Source organism: Aptenodytes forsteri, unplaced genomic scaffold (assembly GCF_000699145.1).
Source record: "Aptenodytes forsteri isolate BGI_AS27 unplaced genomic scaffold, ASM69914v1 Scaffold172, whole genome shotgun sequence".
Lineage (NCBI taxonomy): Eukaryota > Metazoa > Chordata > Aves > Sphenisciformes > Spheniscidae > Aptenodytes > Aptenodytes forsteri.
In genome coordinates this window covers 9,747,043-9,770,019 of record NW_008795018.1, presented here as the reverse complement: position 1 = coordinate 9,770,019, position 22,977 = coordinate 9,747,043, and the positions used below count along the sequence as shown (strand labels likewise).

The 22,977-nt window shown below is 38.8% G+C and overlaps 1 protein-coding gene across 1 annotated transcript in view; it reads right to left on the bottom strand.

The window, feature by feature from the left end:
• Positions 1–22,548, bottom strand: part of CDK6 (cyclin dependent kinase 6) — a 128,439-nt gene extending 105,891 nt beyond the window's left edge. The window contains exon 1 of the mRNA XM_009275663.2: positions 22,316–22,548. Coding sequence (XP_009273938.1) covers positions 22,316–22,548 — 233 coding nt within the window. The remainder of the gene's footprint in view (positions 1–22,315) is intronic.
• Positions 22,549–22,977: the final 429 nt, after the last annotated feature.

Below are 22,977 nucleotides of genomic sequence, written 5' to 3'. Positions count from 1 at the left end.
CAATCCATTAACAGCTTCATCTCATTGCAGTCGATTTTAAATCCAAACTGGCCACACACTGAGCAATTGCCATTACTGAGGGAAAATACCAGCCTGCTGGTGCCTACACTTACTCCTGTGCGCTGCTGTACCAAACAGACCATCATATTCTCTCTGCAAGGGACAGGCCAAGTCAACCCCAAATCAGAAAAATAACATAGCCTGTTATGAAGACAGTCGCTGACAGATTGTTTAGGATCAGCAATAGCTGTCTGACCTATTCATAGTGCTCTCATGTGATCCTCAAGCAATCAAATGTACACTGCCTTTCAGAGTCACGTACACTGCCGTTAAACAGTACTGAGAGCTTCCAGTAAGCTTCCATAAGCTTCCAGTTCAGAGTACAAATTAAAGATGCTCCAATTCATTGGCAGTGCATGTGCATATTTTATTAAGTGTTTTGGATTTTCTGTAGAATACCTTTCTCAGGAAAAGCTGCATTCCTTTTTACATTCCCTAAATTGCTCAACATGTAAATAAAACTTATGTCTGAATATTGATTTTGTTTAATTCAAATGAAAGGAGCACAGAAATTATTCTGGACTCCCAGCTGTACCTGGTACAAGGTGGGATACAACAAAATCCAGTCTTTATTCATGTGTAGCTCACAGTCAAACCGGTTGTTACAGACTCCACATTTCAGTGTACATTTTGAATTCATACTTGTGCCAGACTTACAGGATCTAAATCTAAGTTAATCATCTCTTTCCTAGATTTAAATAAAACCAACAACTCATCTTCGGAAGATTTTACAACAGTATAAATTATCATTCATTCTTTAGTAGCTTAATAATGTAACCTATCTACACTTGAGACTTAATGGTGATGCCAACATATCAAAAATAACAAAGGAAATAATAACCCTCCACTCCATACAAGAAGTATTCACAACAAAAAATCAAATGTCCTGTTTGATACTCTGTACCATCTCATATAGTTTTTAAAATCCTTGCAATACCACAGCAGTTCCCGAGGTGTTTAATTCAGCATTTTTTAAGGGGTTTCCAATGCAAATTTGATTCCAAGCTCTTGCTTTTTAGAGATGCATGGGGAAACCTAAAAAACAAGAAGCAGGTACTGCAGAAGATGACAGAAGTCTACTGTTTTGATGCTTACTATCAATTCAGGGACTGCTGTTGCTGAATGACCTCCAGGTTACTCTACAGCCACAAGTCTACTGGGGGATGGCAGCTGTATGCAAAACTCAGGTTCTGTTTGAATCCGAATTAACCTTCCAGCGTATGCTAAGCCCTCAGGAATACAAGCAACCACAGCCTGACTGACAGTACTTCTGAAGGGCAAATCTAGTCATCAGAGCCGTTGAACAAGTAACGTAAGGGGGCTTGCTAAATGGTGCAAATACACCTGAGCCCTGATGATGTTGCTTCCACTTCCCAGGAAGAAGGGCCAGTACTGGCAGCAGCTGAAAGGAGCCCAAAGCTGGTATGCTGATGGTGATGAGGAGGGGAGAGAGAGCACTAGGTGTAAAATGTCTTGCTGTGGTTCTTTTACTGGCATTAACAACAGTTTTGATTAAGACCCTCAGAAAAAGTATTGTATTGATTTGTGAGACACCGACACATTAAAGCCTTGTAAGAAAATACTTTTCTACAACATTTCATAGGTAGAGATGGGACCAAATGGTCTGTGTTTCTTGAAGAAGGATCAAGAGCTGACTTTTAGAAAGGGAAAGCTTCCATGGTTCAACAGTACTGTGAACTCCACTGCAAAAGCAAAAGAGCAGGAAAACAGAAGAAAAAAAGCCTAAAGAAAAATAAAAGGCTAAATTGGCTAAAGTTGACAATACTGATATGCACAAAGTAAATAAATAGCGTATATGTTAGTAAAGACAGCTGTTAACTTGAAAACCAAATTCATTCTTTTCAGTCCTTTGAAATGTGTTGTTCTAATGTATTCAAGGAATTATTACGGAAATCTGTAGGCTTTTTAATGTAACATGCTGTATATCCGTGTATTAAACAGAAAGCAATTAGTATACATAGGAGTAAAACACAGTAAAACATTGCATGGTTCACTGTCATGCCCATTCATTTATATTTGGGTTTATTATTATGTATCATTTCTTAAATACAACGTTCTTGGCTCTCTAGATGACATTATAGCAAAGAAAATCCTTGGTAAGAGAATGAAACAAGCACCACTGGGAAATCAGGTGCAAACTTCTTACAGAGTCTGTTTGTTTATTGCTATGACAGCACTGTCAGTTGACATAAGACAAGCTTTGAGCAGTATTTTATGAAATGTTTTTAGATCTGTCAGTACAAAAATGCAATTTTGGAGTTAGGGTAGTAGTGTGCAGAAAAAACCTGTCATAGATCTTGATCTTGCACAATCCACTAGCCCTGAACTACCAAAGAACTTATGCTGCAATTAACTTCCAGCATGCAAATAACCTAAGTGACTTCTAAGGAAGTATACATCATCTAAGGCTTCGTCTCCCTTATATGCCTGGTCTTTCAGAAATGAAAGCAGAGGGGGGGGGGGAAAAAGAGATCATTGCCTGATGTTTTTAGATCTGTCAGTACAAAAATGCAATTTTGGAGTTAGGGTAGTAGTGTGCAGAAAAAACCTGTCATAGATCTTGATCTTGCACAATCCACTAGCCCTGAACTACCAAAGAACTTATGCTGCAATTAACTTCCAGCATGCAAATAACCTAAGTGACTTCTAAGGAAGTATACATCATCTAAGGCTTCGTCTCCCTTATATGCCTGGTCTTTCAGAAATGAAAGCAGAGGGGGGGGGGGAAAAAGAGAATTCATTGCCTGAAAGACAACAGGCCAAAAAAGATCATTTTTCTCTTCCTTATACTCAGCCAGTCATTACCTGGACAGAGCAATGTAAATCCCTGTATGCCGTTTAAAGCCGTATCTACTATGATAGTTGGTGTTTATGGTTCCTGGTCTGGCTTCTCTTACCCATGCAGTGAGAACTCTACAACTTGGGGCCCTGCATGTGAGCTCCCCTTTTGCACCTCAGTGTCCTTATATGTACCACACTCTCTCCTTCCTAACTTTTTAATTACCTTTAGGACTCAAGTTAATTCTTGAATATGGCCATACATCTCTGAAAACGATGTTCATGATTTATTCCAAAGAGTTCATCACAATATTTGTTTTTCCTTAAATTCTGAAATGAACAAAACTGTGAACCGTTGCTTTCTCAGTCTTTACCTGGGGGACTAGAAAACAGCAATGGATATGAACAGCTCTTGTTATCTTACAAATGGAAACAGCAATTTAACACCAGATATTTAAACCGCATGAAAACAACTTTTAAAAAATGTCTAAATCTGTTGAAAGAATCTGTTTGTGGATTCACTAGAACTGCTCAAAATTTCCTGAAAGCGGACCAGACATATCCACCCACTTCCAACGCAAGCACGGTGGTTAGGCGGCGAACGCAGTTGCCACATTCAGCAATAGACCAAGTGAAAATCCAAAAGGTGTCTTACATTTTGTGTGTTGATTTCCACACATGCTTGTCCTCCATGAGGTTAAAAGACATAAAAATAGAGATGCGGTTCACAGTGCTTTTTGGCTGCACTTGATATGGGGAATGACTTTGATCGGGCTTTGATGCCAGATGTATTCCCAAGAAGCCCGTGTGCTGTGATGCCAGGGGCACTCTCACCTCAGAGAAAGGGAATTCCTCCATTCACTTCAGCAAAACCTGGAAGGGAGCACAGTGAACTCAACCGACCTCCCAGCAGCACTGTACCGTGTCCTGTCGCCACCACTCAACGTGCTACGAATCACATCCCATCTGCTCAAAAGTAAATAGCACTCAGGTGATTTCCAAAAATCAAAAGACAAAGGCAATTGCTCACATGGATAAGAAAAACAAACAGGATTTGGCCAGGTTTTGGGAGGCAGCCAGATTTATGCAGCTAAACATTGCACTCCTCTACAAGTTGCGTGCCAAAAGAAAAACTGAGTGGCAGAGAGGAATATATAACTTTATAAGAGAAAGAAAACAGTGAGGGGATATTTATTCTAAAACCAAAGCATCAAAACTAAGGGATTACAAAGTTAAGGTAACACTTAAATTCAGCACATACAGAAGGCAGATTTAAGGCTTGCAAGAAAACTAACAGCTCCGTTGAACGTAGCTGTCTTTGGCTACCCATCATCAGACAGTTCAAATGCCATCCATCTACGCAACTGCCTAGCAGAGCTCATAGAGTGCCGAGTTCTCCTCTCAGCTACCGTGGAAGAACTATAACTCATGTAATGGAGCTGCTCAGGGGTTTGGTGAATGGGTCATGTAGGCCTCCGTATATTCAAGGGAAAGAAGTAAGTCTCCCCCTGCTTGCTATGGAAGACACCTAGATGACTAATTTAGACAAGATGCTTGAATTTAACTGAATTTAGGAGAGATGAGTCTTTCCCAGGAAGACTATAGCTGAGCAATTTTACTTGGTGGGATTCCAGATTATGTTCAATTGATTTTTGAAGTTATTTAAAAATATTTCGTCTCATGAGGAACTTAAAACTAAATGAGAAAGAAGTCGAAGGAAAAAAAAAAAGACACTGAAAATGCCTCTGCCCTATTCACTCAACCCCCACAGACCAGGACCAATCCTAAAAAGCTCTGCACACAAGAGCCTTTACCAAAGCCTCATGAAGTCAGTCCATGTATTTAACTGGCTTTGGCTCAGGTCCAGAATTTCCTTTAATGTGAAAGGGAGTTTCACTTGTGACAAACTTGCAGGATTGAGTTTAATATTGATGTCGTACAGAACAGAAACAAATGGGACTAATAAATCTTCAATAGAAATTTACAAGATTTTTCTGGCTTAATAAATTTAGCCAGGGGGCAATTGCTCTTAAACACTCGATACATAAAAAGGGATCCTCGTTTCCATTAGCATGCAAATTCCTTACACGTTTCATCAGAATTTAAGACATTACATCTTACAAGTTTTTAAAAATGTGCACTTCATGGCTGCTCTTTTTCCCATTCATAGTCATTCACACGTGGCCATACAAGCTCCTTGGCTGTCATGTCATCTCTTCTACTAAGCTTTTTTTTTTTTTTATTTTAAATTAATTCATAGCACATACAAAGAAAATGAAAAATGTCTATTTCTGTAAGATTCTCAGGTGCTTTCATCCTCCAGTTCTTCAGGTAGATGTCTAATACATGTTTCCTCCTTTTCCGGCCAGTTTACACGGCACTGTGAGCCAGCCATTTAGAGATTAATGCACACGGAGTGAAGTATTCTACAGGCTGTACAGCTCTTTAAGTATTTCCTTTAAGCTCTTGCACACATACATAAAAGAAAACAAATTAAAGATTATTTGCAGAGTTTGGCAATGAAAATGAGGTGTTAGTAGCATTTTGAGCTGGCAATAAATTTTATTTGACTGTTTTATTACTTCGGGGCAAAGGCAACCATTTCTTTTGGGGCGTCTTTTAGCACCATGAGATGAGGGTTTACATTTTAATGCATGGATGGTTTTGAAATAAATTCAGCATTTGGTAAACGATAGTGTATGTCAGATGTAAATACATGACAAAACTGTATTCTGGTTGTTTTGCAGCAACGTCTTTCACATTTCTGAAAGAAAGGAGCAAACTATAATAAATCCTGCAAAACAAGGTCTGGTTCCTGGAGCTCTAAAACATTTTTATGTCTAGGCAAATGAAAACAAAGTACATCTAGCAAGCTCGGCAAGCAAAGGAGAGCATGCTCTGTGACGTCCAGGCAGCCAGTGGCAGCTCAGGCTGAGCTGAGGAAGATCTGAGGACAGCAGAGCGTAATGGCTGAGGCTCCGCAGTGCTAACATGGCTACGCAGCTTCCAGCTGGCTCAAAGCACCGGCAGAGCGAGTAGGCATCTGCCTGGGAATGAGGCAGGGCTGGCTCACATCTGCTTGCAAATGCTGCATGGACTCACAAAGCAGTGGACACAGATTACTTAAGATCATAGAGCAAGTCGGTGTCAAAACTGTCGAGCCTTAATTTGCCAGGCATTATCACTTCAGGTCTGTCCTGCTCTTACACCATTCCCTAAGCTGTCCGCTCTTTCTCTCTTCAGAAAAATACTGGGTGAGATGGAAATTGTTCTAACCCTTTCTAAGCCATATATGAATTGTTTTATTAATGTAATTATTTTTATTTCAAGAATAAGTCAAGAGATATCGAGGGCTGAAGGAGTTGCTCCTCATTATTTTCTCTAATCCATCCCCAAACCCTACAATCATCCTATTTACCTCTGTTCGGACAAACAGCACAGAAACTTATACCACAGCTGATGGTCCTGAGCCTTTGTACAGTTGACTAAACAGGCAAGACTACACACCATACAGGGCCCACAGAACCAGCACAGTCTACAAAAGCCTTTTCTGGCTGTGGTCAGCTTGCCTATTCCAGTGACACTACTCTTTCTTTTTTTTCAATTTCCATCTTTCTTCCATCTAACAGAAACAATTACCCCTCTTAGTTCTTTAGAGCTTCCATTTATCTTCTGTTTAAATATGCAGTCAAGGAAAAGCCAAATTTTCACACTGTGAAATGTATGTGATCATGCTGGACATCATTAATTATGTACAAATTTGTATGAATTTTCATGCTTATTGCACCACAGGCTTTTAATTAAGGTGTCACTGGACTACCAATTATATCAAATGCCATTGAAATAATCGGTATATATACCAATTATCGTGTAACTTCTGTGTGTGTGACTGAACACTTACCAGTCACACTGGCCTACAAAGACAAATATATTTTTTTTCACCCACGTGGCCAATAAACCATGGAATAGCAGGAGTCAGAAAATAAAATAAGATTCCAAACTCAGAGAGTCAAGAGTAATTAAATTGAATAGATACAGGGAACACATTAAGGAAATGTACGATCTTAGATAGCAAAGATATGGCTGCATTAATTGCAAGGGGAAAAAAAGACACCATAAAACCGTCAAGATAAGTTAAGTGATTTAGGAACCAAGGTCCCAAATTACAAAATAACCCAGGTATTTAAGATCGTCAGTACATTTGAGAATCATTTGTTGTCCAAAGTGTCACTTCTTGATGATTTTCACTTAGTATCCCAATGCCTAAATCATAAGAATATATAGGATTGGAAGGAAAAAATGAGACTAGTTGCCTGCATTAATAAGCACCCACGCAACAGACATTTATGAAGATGCGCAGATACCGCAGGCCACAAGGTGCTTCCTACCATCCTGCACCAAATGCAGAGCTAGAATGAGAGCTACGGCCCTGGAGCTTTTCCTTACGGCGCATTTTAGTTCGAGCCTCACCGTCACCCCAGGTCCCTGCAGCAGTAGGATATTCATGAAATAAAACTCCTAAGTTATTCCAGGAAGCTGACCTCTACCATTTTACACAGGATATTAAATAGACCCCAGCTGTCTCCACTTAGAAGTGACTTAGTTCATATGTTTTATAAAGGTCCATTCAGCCGCTTTCTGAGTTATCACAGAATTGAAGTGACTTTCTGTGAAGAAAAAGTCAAACTTTCTGGTGATTTCCCTCACCTACTTTTCATGCAGGCATGTCTTGGTTTTCAAACATCACAACTGGCATCTATACGTTCTGAAACAAGAATCTGTGCCTGGATTATGAAAATATTTGACTGAGAAATAACTGTCTCAAGTCCATTTGGAAGAAACACACACAGCAGAGCACTTTTTTTTGCTAAATCCAGGAAGACACAGTAGTCTTCATTTCCATGAATGCCTCTGTACGCAAGCCCCTATGGTATATGACTGTTGATCTAAGCACAGTACAGTCTGCGTGATTTCACCCCAGAAGGCAGAGAAGTGACATGGATTTAGATTTTCCAAAGCACAAGAACACTTTTTCAGGCTTGTGAAAATGACAGTGATCAATATATTAGAAATGCCATGATAATCATGTCCATTCAGAAAATTTTAGTTAAATTATTTCAAGAACTCAACAGTCTTCTTAAGAAGAGTCTCCATTTAAAAGCTGACAAGATGATATTGCAATATTTTTGTATAAAGGATGTGTTCTGGGATGAATGAGTTCTGGAACTGAGTGAATAATGCAATTTAAAGATGGCAATTTCATGCTTGAGAGAAGAAAGATCTAAGTGACCTTAAATCTTACAAGATTTGAAAAATTAAAAAAAGGGTCAATATTAAAAGGGACACATAATCCCATCATCTAAATATTCCCTGAAGACTTTAAAGATATATATTTGTACTGCACACAGGAGGAAAAAAAGCCATCTGTTTAAAAAATTAGTTCTGCTGCTTTTAAATATTGACATCCCCTGTTCAATTGCCTGCTGCAGTGGACTGTGCCCCAGTTAGGTTAAGCCATTAGATGTTTACTCTTTCGGATATTGCCTGGGCTCTTTGCCAGTCACATTAGGCTTTATAATTTTCATTTACTCTTTCCAGAATACATTTAACAAAATTTACTATTTTATTATACTTAGGAGTGAGATGGCATTTCATTTCCAAGTTCCAATTTTCAATGTCATGTAACTTTTTAAAAACAATTAGCTTTTGGGATGGTTTTTTTCCTGGCTTGCCCTCATTTCCTTTCAATTTTTTCTTTTAACTTTAAAACAGAAAACCGTTCAGACATTTTTAAGGCACAGACTTTAAACTAATTGCAGTCCTACATGTCTAACAATCCTCATCCATGTTACAAAATAATAATTCTGCAATTCCTGGTATAAATGCAGTCAAATCTTGAAATTTTCATGGTTTTTCTTTTCCACTTATACACACACACACACACATATGTAATATGGATATTCAAACAGCTTAATAGAGCAGCTTATTTGCTTTACTACAGTTATATTGTCTTAGCGGTCACATAATAAAAAAAGCTGTTTTCAAGCTTTGTAAATCAAGTGATAAAAGAACTAGCTCCAACAGACACTCAACATAAAAAATGATGGAGCAGAATCTGTTAGTATTATCGACTGATTTTAATTTTGCAGGCTATTACCGAGCAATGTGGGCTGATGCATTTTGAGATTATGGAAAAATAGAACTTTAAATTAAAAAAAAATCATTCCAAGAGATAAAGGCATAGTACCACTGCTTTCCAAGCACTTAGGTCTTGGGTAATTCAGAGTGGAATATAAGACACCAGAATTTTCCAACTACTTGCAATTGTACAATCATGCAATTTGCTCGAAAGGAATTTGAGGCAATGAAACTATGTGTAGCATCAGACTTTGATCAATAATGAGATACTTAGCCCACTTAGTGGCAAATCCTGTATGAGACCAGTATGGCAGAGTAAGGGGAAATGAGAAGAATACGCAAGAGAAACTACATCTGAGAAAGCTTTAAAAGGTGCCTTAAATCACTTGTAGGCTGTATGACTGGCTGTCTCCAACACACATCTTCAGCTACTCTTCCTTTTGTAGAACATTAACAAGTTTTGACCAAAATGCCTTCTGCTGGAGCTTAAAATTGGGTACACGGTAACCAGGCAATGCCCACCCATTCCAGCTACATCCTGTTCTCCTTAGTACTTCAATGCCAAGCGCAAACTAGAAGCAGATTGTCTGAAGTCAGTACATTTCACAGAAACCTACACTCTGCTATTAGGAAAAGTACATCATTTTTGCCAGCTGATAAAAAACGAGTCTTGTACAAACCCTTACCAACAATCCATATACTATAGACTTTGGTAAAAAAAAAAAGTTCCCCTATAATACTAATTTCTTATTCGATTACCTCCTCTAATTTCTCATAGTTCAAGTGCCCTCTTTCAATACTAGCTTTTTGTTCCCCCACCCTCAAAATAATTCCCTATTTGCTTTTTTAATTTCTCCTATTTGCTGTACAAACTCCCTACTAGTGTTTCCACTTTCCACCTTCAAACTTGAACCATACTGACTGGCATTAATCTCATTGAGCTGTAGCATTAGCCACCTGGGCTCTCTCTGCAGCCAAGAAGAGAGAGGCAGGCGTTTCCAGAGGGCAATTCATTCTGCTCCAGGGTGGGTACGGAAAGTGAGTGGGATGAATTATTCTCAGAAAGCACATCCTCTCTCTGCACTCACTCTGGGGAGACTCTAAATGACTAGGATGGAGTATACTTTTAATATTCAGATGGTTAAAGTTAGATGTCTGCTCACAATTATCTTACATTCCTGTTTTATTTTTTTATGCATGGCTATGTGTACCTTCTATGCATCCATCATGATATACTGGAGCAGAGTCATAAAAGGGGTAGAGAAAGTTTGGTGTCTCCCTTTGGCATCCCCCACCCCTCTGGAGAGTTTGTGGAACACGTACGTTGAAACTGTCCTGCTATATCTCGCACCCAGGAAGAGGCTACAGATCCAAAGCAGCAGCAAGGATTTCCAGTGGCTGGGCAGAGCATGGCACCAGGGGAAGGTGTATGTCCCAAGTGACAAAATGTATTGCTACAAATCTCTGTTTAAGTACCTACCATGTTAAATCTAAGCATTTTCATATCCTTCCTCTTGACTGTTGAATTTTTTATTACCTCCTGTTTCTTAATCTCTCTTTTCGAAAGCCTATTGTTACTACATCAAGTTTGGGAACCATCCCTTTCCCAAATATATCAGATTTAATTATTGTGGTCACTATGACTGTGTGTCTTGACTGTAAGAATTTCTTAAACCAGCTACTGCAAGTTACTTCAGGCTACGCAGAGAGTGATCTCTCTTCCTTGTACTCCAGAAACAGCTGCTTCATCAACGGTGTCTGTAAGTTTTGTCTTTAAACCTTGTCTCATTTGTCCACTTTATTATGAACAGTGGTCGAAATTGTCCTTTATTACTGTTTTAGTGAACTTAGCTGACCTTCCAGTTTCTTCCAGAATTATAGGCTCAATATCCTTTCACTGATCTAGAGGATAGCAGAAGATTTAAATTTGCTTTTTATGACTTAAGTTTTGTTTCTGCAGAATATTCTTGTCCACTCCCAACTGTGGGTTATTGGAAACCAAGCAGTCTTTGAAATGTATTTTCTTACAGACATCAAAACACCCTATTGATTTGGGACATTCCAATATACTTAAAACGTCTTCTAAAAAGACTCCCTCATCAGTGTTATTCACCTATCTGGGTTTTATCTGTAGCCACAAATACCTTTCATTTTTAGTCAAATGGTTTACTTGACTCTTCTGTGCAACTCCTAACTATTCTTATGTTGTACTGCTGTAGTCTTCAGTTCCAGTCTCATTTCTGTTTGTATTTTTTTCAATACTGCATAAAGATTTGCTTTTGAAAAACCTGACATCTCTAAAAGATGTTTTAATCTGACCAAATAAAATTAAAAAGTAATAAAACCTTCTTGATTTCTTAAGAAGAGAGACAACATGAATAATAAGCAGCATAGAATTAAGCAATTCCAGGTAACTGTCTTTTTTTTTTAAATGATGTTACAAATGTAAAGGCAATGTGATGAACGGGATTCCGTGCAATGAAGAGATACAGGTGCTCAGTTCTGCAGAAGTACTAACTTGTCTGGGCCCTTCCAAGAATGCCAAATCTTTTCAGTTTAATGAGACATTTAATTCTGATTTTCAGTCTATAGTCACTGATTCAAACCAGTCTGGATAGGGGTATTATTGCTTTGATCAAAACTTGTTGCTCAGCATTTTATAAAAAGCAGAGATGAACATTAAGGCAACAAATTGATTAGAGATGTCTGCAAGGAAACCACAGAGATCAGTGGGTAGGCCTATCTCCATTAACAATCTAGGAGGTTATCTAAGGATAAACAACATGCTAATTAAAAGTGTAGATGCTGCTCAAACTCTATGTTGTAAAGATCACAAATACAAAGAAAGCATGCTGTTAGATAAAATTAGCAAAACAAGATTTACCTTATAACCTACTTCCTACTAGAGAAAAATAATACAGGTCATGAACTTTCACCATCCTGAAGAAACCTGGAAATCAATAATAAAGGTTCTAGTGCTGTGGTAGCGAATAACAAGTTAGACATAAACTTTCAATGCTGTACAGCAATCAGAAAGTCTCTAATTGTAGCTACAGAAGCATCTTCTCTTGAAGAAGGGAGATGTACATAGCACTGAAGTGACCATGTCTGTGATGCACCCTGGAGTTCGGTGGTAACCACAGCATTGTACAAATTGCTTAGGGGACAGCATAGAGATAGACAGCAAATATTTCAGAGGGTCCATACTAAGGTAGAGAGGAATTATTTGTAGTGCTAAAAGGGAATGTAATTAGGAGGAGTGAAACATGTCAACAGAAACTCTGAGTCCATATCAGTGAAAAACCTCCTAATGAGAGTGCTGTTTTTATACCCCAGTTTGGTAAACTCAATAGTTGCAGCACCTAAAATCTGAACGGTAAAGTCTCAAATGTGCATGCTTGTTGGGACACCTCTGCACGGTCTGCCTGTCCTAATGCATTTTTGTTCATCTTAACATTACGAATTTATGATTTGAACAAAGAGAGCTGTTTGAATCAGTGTAGCTCTATGGACTTTAACTTCACCAGCGGAAACCCAAGCCTTAAATTTACAACTGCATTCTTGGATTAGCTGGAAGATGCGGATCCAATTCCCCCGTTAGTACTGAGTGTTAGGCTGCTCACACAGATGAGCAGTTAACTGTGCATGTTGGTTTTCAGAACATAATGCAAGAATAACCAGGTCTTCCTTCAACTGTAATCTTCTGGTTAAAACATTGTATATATGATGATCCACTACTGCAAAGTCAGAGCACTTAAATATCAGAACCATCTTTTCTGGAGAATACCATCCGACTATAATTTATTGAAGGGCTGTCATTTATTATGAGACACATTGATATTCTAGACAGCCACAAGAGTTTTTCTAGGAAAAATGATTTGATCACCAGTGAGAGCAACTGAAAAGCAAAAATCATATATAATACATAATACTGTAAATCTGAAGAATCTAATTTCATATTTAATATGCAACATAAAAAAAATCACAATATATTTATATGACGAGGAAAGGGGTAGAAAGTCAAAGCTAGGAGAATGACAGAATGTGGGAATCTTACTAAGACTTGCTAAAGGGGATACAATTTTAAGATTGATACAATATATCTATGAGAAACCCACCATATTTCTATGTATGTGTTGGATTTTATTATAACTTTATTCAAAATGCTGTTGCTAGGGATGTTAAAGTTTGTTGTAAATAAAAGACTTTCATATCCTATATCTGTTTTTAATATTAGGGGTTTTTTTTTAAAATGTATGATTATGTATTTCTATGCATTAAAGGTTTCCAATTTTTTGTAGAAACACTCACAAGGAGTCCAATTCCTTGTCATAATGAGTGAAAGTTAAATGTGACATTCAATGACTTCACAGCCCTCCCTTTTTATGGGGAAGGAGCAGAGTGGGCAAAGTCCTCTAAGGTTGTTTCACTTCAGCAGTAGCTGTGTATCCAAACCAGAACTCCCCCAAACATCTAAGCACAGTCAGTACATTCCCAACTCCTACTGCCAAGTTAAAATGAAAACGGTCTTAGTTCAGAAATGATTGAGGTGGTTTGCTCTAATCAAATTAAACCAGCCAAATGTTCTTTTCAAAGGTAACTGTCTACTCTGCAGCTGTATGCAAAATACCGCATCAAATGTGGAAAAAAAAAAAAGAAATAGTGATAGAATTCTATCCTTACAGTACAGCCCTGGCTCCACAGATGAAGAGAAACAAAAGCACCAGTGCAGCTAGGAATTACATTCACAGAAAGCTCCTAGAAATATGCTAACTTAAGAAACAGTGAACAAAGTACTGAAATTTCCAGTTTATAATTAATTGATTTCAGGGAGAAGGGAATTCTCTGACATTGTTAAAAGAACAGACACCTTCAGTTATAGTGACCACACTTCAAATAGATATTAAAAGACTAGCCAAAGCTTCACATAAAAGAGAAAAAAACCACATAGGCTTTTCCATTCTCTGTCTCACTTCCTTTCTCCGTTTCCATCAAAACATGTAACATTCTGCACTGACTAATGTTGCAAAAGTCCAAACTCAATAGGTTTCATTTAAGCTCAGTATGATTCATCTGCACTAGAATTGAGTTTTCAATCATTAAATATGGGAAATTCCTGCAAAGATGAAATCATATGCGAGTTATTTGTTTATTTTCTTTTACTAAGAAGAGATCAGTCACCTGTTAATGATAATCCAGAGTGATAACCAGTCAGTGTTCATGTGAATGCTTTTAAAACAGTATGGAACTTTTTGCTAAGTTTGTAAATTGTTTGCTAGGTATGTCATGGGAAATCGACCCTAGGGCAACTCTACCAATATCAGCAAATTGGCACATTCTAGTACACCCTGTATTGAGGTATCCAAAATCATCACCTGGTCCTAAAATTATGTGGGATGCTTCTTAGTCTAGAGACCCATCTTCTTCTAAAACCCTAAAAAGACATCTAAAGCATCATATGGAAGAGTTTCTTATTACTCGTATAAAACATCCTTTGTTCCGCCTAAAGAAAACACAACTGTGGTGTTAGAATTTTGAGGCCTGATTTTAAAAGGATTATTTAGCGGACTATTTCCTTGTGAACATTTTCTAAGGATGGAACAAATTTTCAAAGGCTAAGGGTAAATAAATAAATAGGAAAATCAATACAATAATTTGGATGCAATGAGGTATTTTGAAACAGTTCAGAAACCAACAGTCACATTTCCACTCTTTGATGATCATCTCATCAAAAGCTTCCCAAATGGAGGTTTCCCAAATGGAAAATGTTAAAGTACATGATGGAAAAAACCACTCCTTGGAAAATTCTAAAGTGGTTTGTTTATTAAATACAAAGGCTTTATAGTTTAAAGGTATAGCTGTTCAATATTCATGCATGCGTAATTTAAAATATTTTTCAGAATATAAGAAAAATATATGAAGAACTGATACAGGAGGAGAAATTCCCTCTCTTTTGAATGAACTAACACAGCTTAGTTATGTATGTGTATGGGCACAGTTATCTTTTGATAATTTGTTAGATCATTAAGAATCAACTTGTTCAGCAAAACCGGAAAACAACTAGATTTCATACAAAGAGTAAAAAGCAAATGCTGTATATACAGCTGCAAAGTTTTGGAATGAACAGTAACTTCTGTTTTATTTAGGGTTATGAAACTTTATAAAATAATTTTAAAACTTCAGAAGTCAACAAAGACAAATAACCACTCTTGATGCCAAATTCATGTTACTGCTATATCAGGATAGTTATTTATTTTGCATGATTTATTTTAACTTTTAATAGAAAAATTCTCCAGAAATAAGGCTTCAGTTAATGTAATGCATGAATAAGAATCAATGTCTGTGATTCATATTTTTATGTATATTGTCCCTGAACTCTATTCAGAAAAGCGTTTTAAAATTCAGTGCATACTTAATATCATAGCTATTTCTGTTTGATAATGCACTTACATCTGTGCTAAACTTCAAACAATGGCTTAAATCCCACTGAGTGTACCTGAGTGACTCCCTTAGCGCTTTGCTAAGTCACAGCCTCCAGCCTACTCTCTTTCAAACACCTGGAAAGTGAGCACTTTCCTTCCCCCTGCTCTGCTCCGCACTTCAGCCGGCACTGAGGTACCATGAAGCAAACTGGAAAGTCCCAATTAATCTACCCTGGCCCCTGTTTGCTGGGGTGGAGCATCCACTGTCCCGTCCTTTTCGAGGCTCCGTTTTGAATCCTAGACCCCACTGCATTAACCCAGGGGGTGCTGACGCTTTGCCTGGCAGTCACAGGCTGTCACCAGCAATGGTTGTGGTGAAATGAGTTGGTTTTCCATTCTGGGCAGGACCCAGCAAGACTAGATCTCTCCAAGAACAGCATAGACACAACCATCCACAGATTTAAAGAAGGAAGGGAGCACTGGACGTAATCTAAAATGACTGACATTTACTCACACAAAGACTGGAAACGTTTTTTTGTAAAAAGCTTAGATTCAGAATAAGATAAAATACTTTCTGAAGAAAGCTTGTACTCACTCCAGAAACCGAATTTCCTAAGGCTCAGAAGGCTATTCCATATTCAATCCTTCCTTCCAGACATGCTCTTATCTTGTCCTGTTTCTGGCAGACCATGTATTTAAACTAAATCATCACATCCATTACTATTAAACAATTCATATGGACAGGAAGAATATCACTTATTTTCCCTATACATGCTTATTCTGTGTACTGTAGGGTTGCAAGCAGATGATGACAGGCCAGCATTCACGTGCAGTCACTTCACAATGTCCTCTGCCAACTTTACAAACTCCTCCAAATCCTACCTACTGCCAAACCCTGTTCAGTGTCAGCCACATCATTCCCCTTTGCCCTCTTGCCATGAGAGAAGCCATATTTCCAGGTAGGCAGTCCCCCCCTCCCCGAGACCTTTGCAGTGTTCCTCCTCGCAGTGGCTGGTCAGTGCAGGGACCATCTCCCTTCCCCTCCGACCACCACCGCTCTCCAGCCTGGAAATGCCTCTCTCCCGCCAAGGCACTTCCCGGCTTGACATCTGCCTTGAAGACCATCCTGTTTGTGTTAGACTAAAACTGACTCTGAAGCTCATTCAGTTTTTCCTTCCCATTACTCATGCACCTCTTCTACCTCATCTGAGACTCATCTGCCACATTAATTCCTTTAACTTTGGCAAGTTTCAAGTTCAGTTTCTTCTGCTTCACTCCATCCCTGCATCTTATTTTACTCTCTCCACGTGCAAGACAATCCCTGTACCTAGCAATGTAGAGGTAACCATTTCTTTCTCTCCAGGGGCCTGCCAGATGCCATATGAGTGGTGCTACACAAAAATACATTGTATCACACAATACAGCACACTGCTGATCTGTGAGAATGATGTCACACACTCGAAGTTCAACATTAGCTTGGCAGAAAAGGAAGTAAGGAAGTAAGCAGAATTCACTGGAGACAAACACCCCCTAGAATAGAAATGTTTCACTTGACGGGATGGAACATCTCAATGATTTTGAGAAGATCATCCTTTAAACTTATTAACAGTACAGTAATAAAGCCAGCAGCCAATATCAGCGTCACCACAAACTGGAAAGAGAAACAAAATTAGCTACTGCATTTTGAAATTCTTTTCCCTCTGTATGTTCCCATATCGTTTCAGTTTAACAAACAGAACAAAGCAAAACAACTACAAGTTCAAATTGCCTTGCAAAAGGTTAGCTAGGTACTGATGAGCTGCTACGGGTATGTTCTGAATGCTCTATCAGGTTAAACAGGGAATTTTAAGACACTTCTAAAAAGACAACGTCTATCTTACTATAACACAATTTTAAGCACCAAGCCATTATACATTTCTGGGACCTCTGAGCAGAGTCAAGTGCTGGTCTTTATGTCAGGGCACATGGGGATGGGGGAATCAAGCGCGCCCCAGCGTCTTCCCCCCACACTCAGCTTGCCTTGCCAAGGGAATCAGTTGATGGGCTCCATCAAGTACTCAAGTGCAAACCAAGAGATAACAGCATGGACCACTGGACTGTAAAAGCAGGGAAAAAGCAACGTGACAGTATTGCTGTACCACAGAGGGCAGTTTACAGTGTCATTTTTATTTCAGTGGATATAAAATAACATAAAAACTTGAACATGGCATAATTGTGCAAATACTTATAATTACTGGCTTTCCCCCACGCTGATCCATATACCAAAAAGACTGAGGAACAGAGTTACAGTTCCAACTCGGTGGATCATTCTGTTGAACCTAAGTCAATTAGCTGGGGCACCTACTCCGCAAGTTGACAGGAAGGAGAGAACTAAGATTTTTAATTCCTTATTATATGGTAATGACGTCCTTGAATGGCAAGATTTCTGACACTTATCTTTGAAATAATAACCCAGATTAGATTATATTCTAATAGATTATATTCAATATAATTTTGGTTATTTTAAAACTGAAGACTTACCAACCCATGAAAATACTAAAAAAGTTGTATTTATCAAAAAAACTATGAGCCAGGAAGCAAAAATCTACACCTTTGCAGGTTTGCTCTATTTGCATAAGGTTGAACACTATTAAAATTGTTAAATATATATGTATGTTAGAAAACAAGCACGGCAAGAATTACAGTATTCTGTCTTGTATATCACCTTCCCAGAGTGCAAATTCACAGTCTGATGGATGATTAACATTAGGGGAAAATTATTCATCTGATTACCAGCAGGAGAGAGATAAAATGAACACAGTATATTGCTGAATTTAGCATTATAATCACAAGAAGGATTTTTACAGATATATTGCAGCAGGGAATACTCCCAGTTTTACACGCAGGAATTTCCTGAATCTAATATGTCATTTATTCCTGGCAAAGTCTGTCCTTTGTCTACATATATTTCATTTTTCCCAAACAGAACAGCACTAAGCTACATAAGTGCTGGACCAACTTTTGCCAGATTTGACTACTGTATATAGAAAAGCTTTAATAAAGCATTACAACTATTATCTGAATGACTACTGTATATAGAAAAGCTTTAATAAAGCATTACAACTTATTATCTGAAAGATGAACTAGAGAAGCGCTTTAATCATCCTACCAGTCACAAAGGACATTTCAAAGCCTACAACATACCCCATTTTAGAGCAATTCACAGTAAGATTTACTCCTGAAGATTCTATTTTTTACTTTGTTTTGTGAAGATAAATAGAATAGAGTAAGGTGTCCTGACGGAGGGGAACTCCATACAAGGGCAAATGTGAACAGGAGAGGATTTTAAGCACATAGCAATCATCCTTTTAACTGTAATTTTCCCCTGCCTTTCTGTATACTATTTTTGACAGTCTTACAAAATTTTAGATCAGTCCTCCAGGCCTTATTTCCATTATAGTCAATAGTCCAGAGACTTTTCTGATGAAGATTAGGCTTCCCTTCACTTCTTATCTTGCACCTCGTTTTGCTTTATTCTGCAGTGAAGTCTTACCTAGCTTCATTATCTGTCATTGTAAAAGCAACTGTGCTGCAAAAAATGCATCTCTTCATTGTAGGAATATGGAAACGATAGACTTGGAGAGAAGGAACGCGAAACAAAGCTCTCATAATTAGCAAGCAGTAGCATGGAAAAATTTGATAAATATTTTGTTTAAAATTATTCTATGCTATTTAGACACTTCTGCTTTATGGAGAAAATTATCTTCCACCCCCAATGCCAAGCACCGGAAACCAGTTTTGGCTCTAAGCGTTCCTCAGGATTTTAGAGGAAGGGAATCTACGACCGCTATGACAAACCTGGGCTGCAGTAGCAATGCTGGTCCTGCATCATGGCTCCGTGACCAACAAAGCCATGGAGCTCCACCTCTGCCTAGCAAGTACGGGGTCTTTTCCTTACCAAACTGTTCTTCACGTTCAGCACCACTTCATGGAGACAGAGAAGCCCTGGACTGCTGAGCTCCTTACTGTACTCTCTGGAGATGCCCAGACCTACCATTTGAGTTCAGCATGATGAGATGTGGCCTGTGATTTCTGCCATTGCCGTCAGCTGATGCCAGAGTACCACCGCCAAGCACAGGGCACATGCGGCTCATCTGCTTGAAGTCTGTCTAAATTTTGACTCACAGGATGACTGTCGGTTTGCATTGAGCGACTCATGGATCACACATGCCATTACTCAGAGGTAACAAATTCAACATTATATTTGCAGTTCTCACTTATTTCTCTGAGGCTAGTTGCCTGTAATATTCAGAAAAAGGCTAGACGTCCCCTCAAAATCAAAAAAATTTGATTTCGAATGTTTGTGTTGTTATCCCAGTGCTCTGAAAATGATGTACACTTTAATCTAGTATGTAGGCAATGCATTTGCCATTATTTTTATTTACTAGCCTGGCCATGATACCAGTTTCCAGAATGCATGCCCAAACAATGAACATTTTTGTGAGCATAATATGTTCAATAATTAAGTACAGCCAGGCCAGCTGCTTAAAAGTGCAGATCTTCTTTTACAGTATTTCCTTTTCTGAGTATATTTACATAATACAAAAATAGACCTTTAATTTCAATAAATTACAAATTCTTCTACCGTATTTTGTAACGGAACTGGGGCATGTAAATATTTTCAAATAATCTTCCATTATAAGGATATGATTTCAGTCACTCCAAAGTGCTACTTATAGCTTCATCTGCTCTACAGATTAAAAACATGCACAACAGAGATGAGTTTTTAAATAACATTCCTCCCATTTTAGAAGAGATAATGTTTGAAATTGCTTCTTATATTCCCCTGCCTGTTTGTGGAAAAAGGTGTGCAGCCGAGGTCCCAAGCATCCTGATACATCACAGCCCAACCCATTGCATCTGAAATGCTGCTTATGGCAAAGGATACAGGCTTCACAACACCACTATAAGGACCTGGAACGCACTTTCAGAGATTTTTATATTGAAACTACATTCTCATATTGCTGGTTGAAATACTTACTGCTTGCAGAGAATGAATTTTCATTCAAATTTGTAAAAATATTTTAAGCTTCAATATATTTATGCAAACGCTATGTCGAGATTGCACTGCACTTAAACCCAAGCAAAACAAGCCTGCAGCTGCATGGTCAGTTCATCAAATAGCTCTTTGGAAAACAAGAATTTTATTTTTCATGATTTTGCTGAGTTCAGGATTAGAAAGCTCTTAAAAAACCCTTTTACTTCATATGGAAAGATCTCAATGGCAGAAAATTAGTAAATATTGCTGTGTTGAATTATTCCCAAACAAGGTTTACAATTTTCAAATATGTAAATGTCTAAACCTGGACAACTAAATCCTCATTTACTCTCATAAATTATTGGGCTCGATTTCAGAGATTTTGAGAACTATCAATGATCTCTACTGCCACGGAAGAACTTTGTGTGCGCTCTTCTGTAAACCAAGCCACTTGATTCGGTGATCAAATATGACACATTGTCCACGCAAAGATGCCCCCACTTTTGAAATTTATTGACTAAGCCTCTGGCATTATATTAGGTGCCAGTCAAAATAATGGTTGTTAACCAAATTGTGGATTTGCTTGATTAGCAATGGAAAAGTGTGAGACCGATGACGCGCACTCCGTTATCAGTATTTCAGAATACAAATACTTTGCCTATTCAGTTTAGACAGAAATGGGACTGTTGTATTATGTTGCCTTGAGATGAACAAAAATTAATTTATCTCTAGCTATTCACTTTTGTATTTTAAATATTATTCTCTGTCTCACCTTTCCTCTTGCACCTACTATAAACCCCCTCATCTCAGACCCTAAAACAGGAGGATCACAGCTACAAGCTGTTTTGAAGGTAACCTCTAACTTTAGAGTATCTGTTTCTCTAGGGCTGAAAGAGGCTTGGTGTTAGTGAAGTATAAAATATTTTCCTTTTGCTATGCAATATGTGCATACAATAATGCAAATAACAGGAAATATTCTTGTCAATACAGCGCCATCAGCAAGATGCTAACCAGTTTCAAATCATTGCGTACCTGGGTATCTGCAAAGTGAAGCTTACTTCTTAAAGTTCGTAATATTAATAAAAGACACTCACAGGCTGCTGGAGGTTTCCAGCTGTAGAAAAATGTAAGAGGTTATGGTAGGGCCAGCCTTACCATTGAGAGAATCTGTTCAAGAACGCCGGTCATTTATCTGGGGTTTATGCTACTGACATGACAGAAAAGACATCCTGAGGCCATTGCCACCATTTTGCAAGCAAGGCCTGACATCTGTACTGTTGCACTCTTGGTAGCACAATCATCAGCATGCGGTGAAATTAGTACCAGTCAAACAGTATTCAACCGTAAGGCCGCCTGCAAAACTTGAAGTCTTAAGCTGTTACTTCTCTTTAACACGATAATCTACAACTCTCTATAAAAGCATCTGAAAAGGTAGAACGCGCATTCCACTACCACTCTCATAATCTTTGCCATTTTGATAATGAAAAGAGCAGCTAAAAATCAGCTGCAGCTGGCAGAACTAATACCTGAGACAAAACCAGGGAGATGTTGGGTTTTTTTCATTCTCTCATATGCCTGAGGAAATAGTGTATATATGGCTCCTTGCCCATCCACTCAAACACTTAAGTCACACACCTATGCCTCTGGAGATGGGTGTTTGTGTGTGTGGGAGGCAATGCACAGGGATGAGGTGAGGTCTGGCAGGCAGCACCATGGCTTGCTGAAACCTCAAACCACACTTCATGTACACAGTTTAGTGCTCACTTCATCCACAACCCCGAACTAGCGTCCAGTCCATTTAGGTACCCAAGCTTGCTTGCCCAATTCATGTACTAAAACCAGGACCCCGCTGATCGGGACGCCTGCCCCACTTCCTCACCTGACCACGTTGGGGTGCTCGAACGTCTCCAGGTGCCTCAAAACTGCCACCTCTCGGATGGTGGACAGCGGCATGCCCTCCTCACTGGTCTGCACCCGTACCCGCTTCAGCGCAACAAAGCGACCTCCGTTCTTCAAGTCTCGGGCTTTGAACACTTTCCCGTAGGCTCCTTCCCCAATCTCAGCCACACATTCATACTGCTGGTCAGCCAGGTTTGTGCTGTCCTTATCCATGCTGGCGCTGCTCCTCTTCCTCCCGTGCTCCAAGTGCCTCAGGGCAGCTCTTGGTCTCACTCGCTTTCTGAAAACCAGTACTTTGCTCGGGTTGCAGATACGCCGTGCACTTGGTACCTCTGCCAGAGGGGCAGTAGGAAGCTCTTGCCCTCCTGTTCTCGTTCCTCTTCTGTATGGGCCCCAATGTGCCTCCTTTTTCGGCCACCAGGAATTATCATACAGTCTTTAGGAGCATTGTGTGTGTAAGGCCAATTAGATCTGGAGGACAAATCAAGCAAGAAAAGTGAGTTTAGTTTACTTCATTACTTTGCATCATTCAAAAACCGAGAAAATTAAGCTAATATAGTAGATAGCTACATGCAAAGCAACAACGTGGTGCAAAGGAAGATGTGAACTGCCAGGGTGACACATGTATCAACGTTCCTGCAT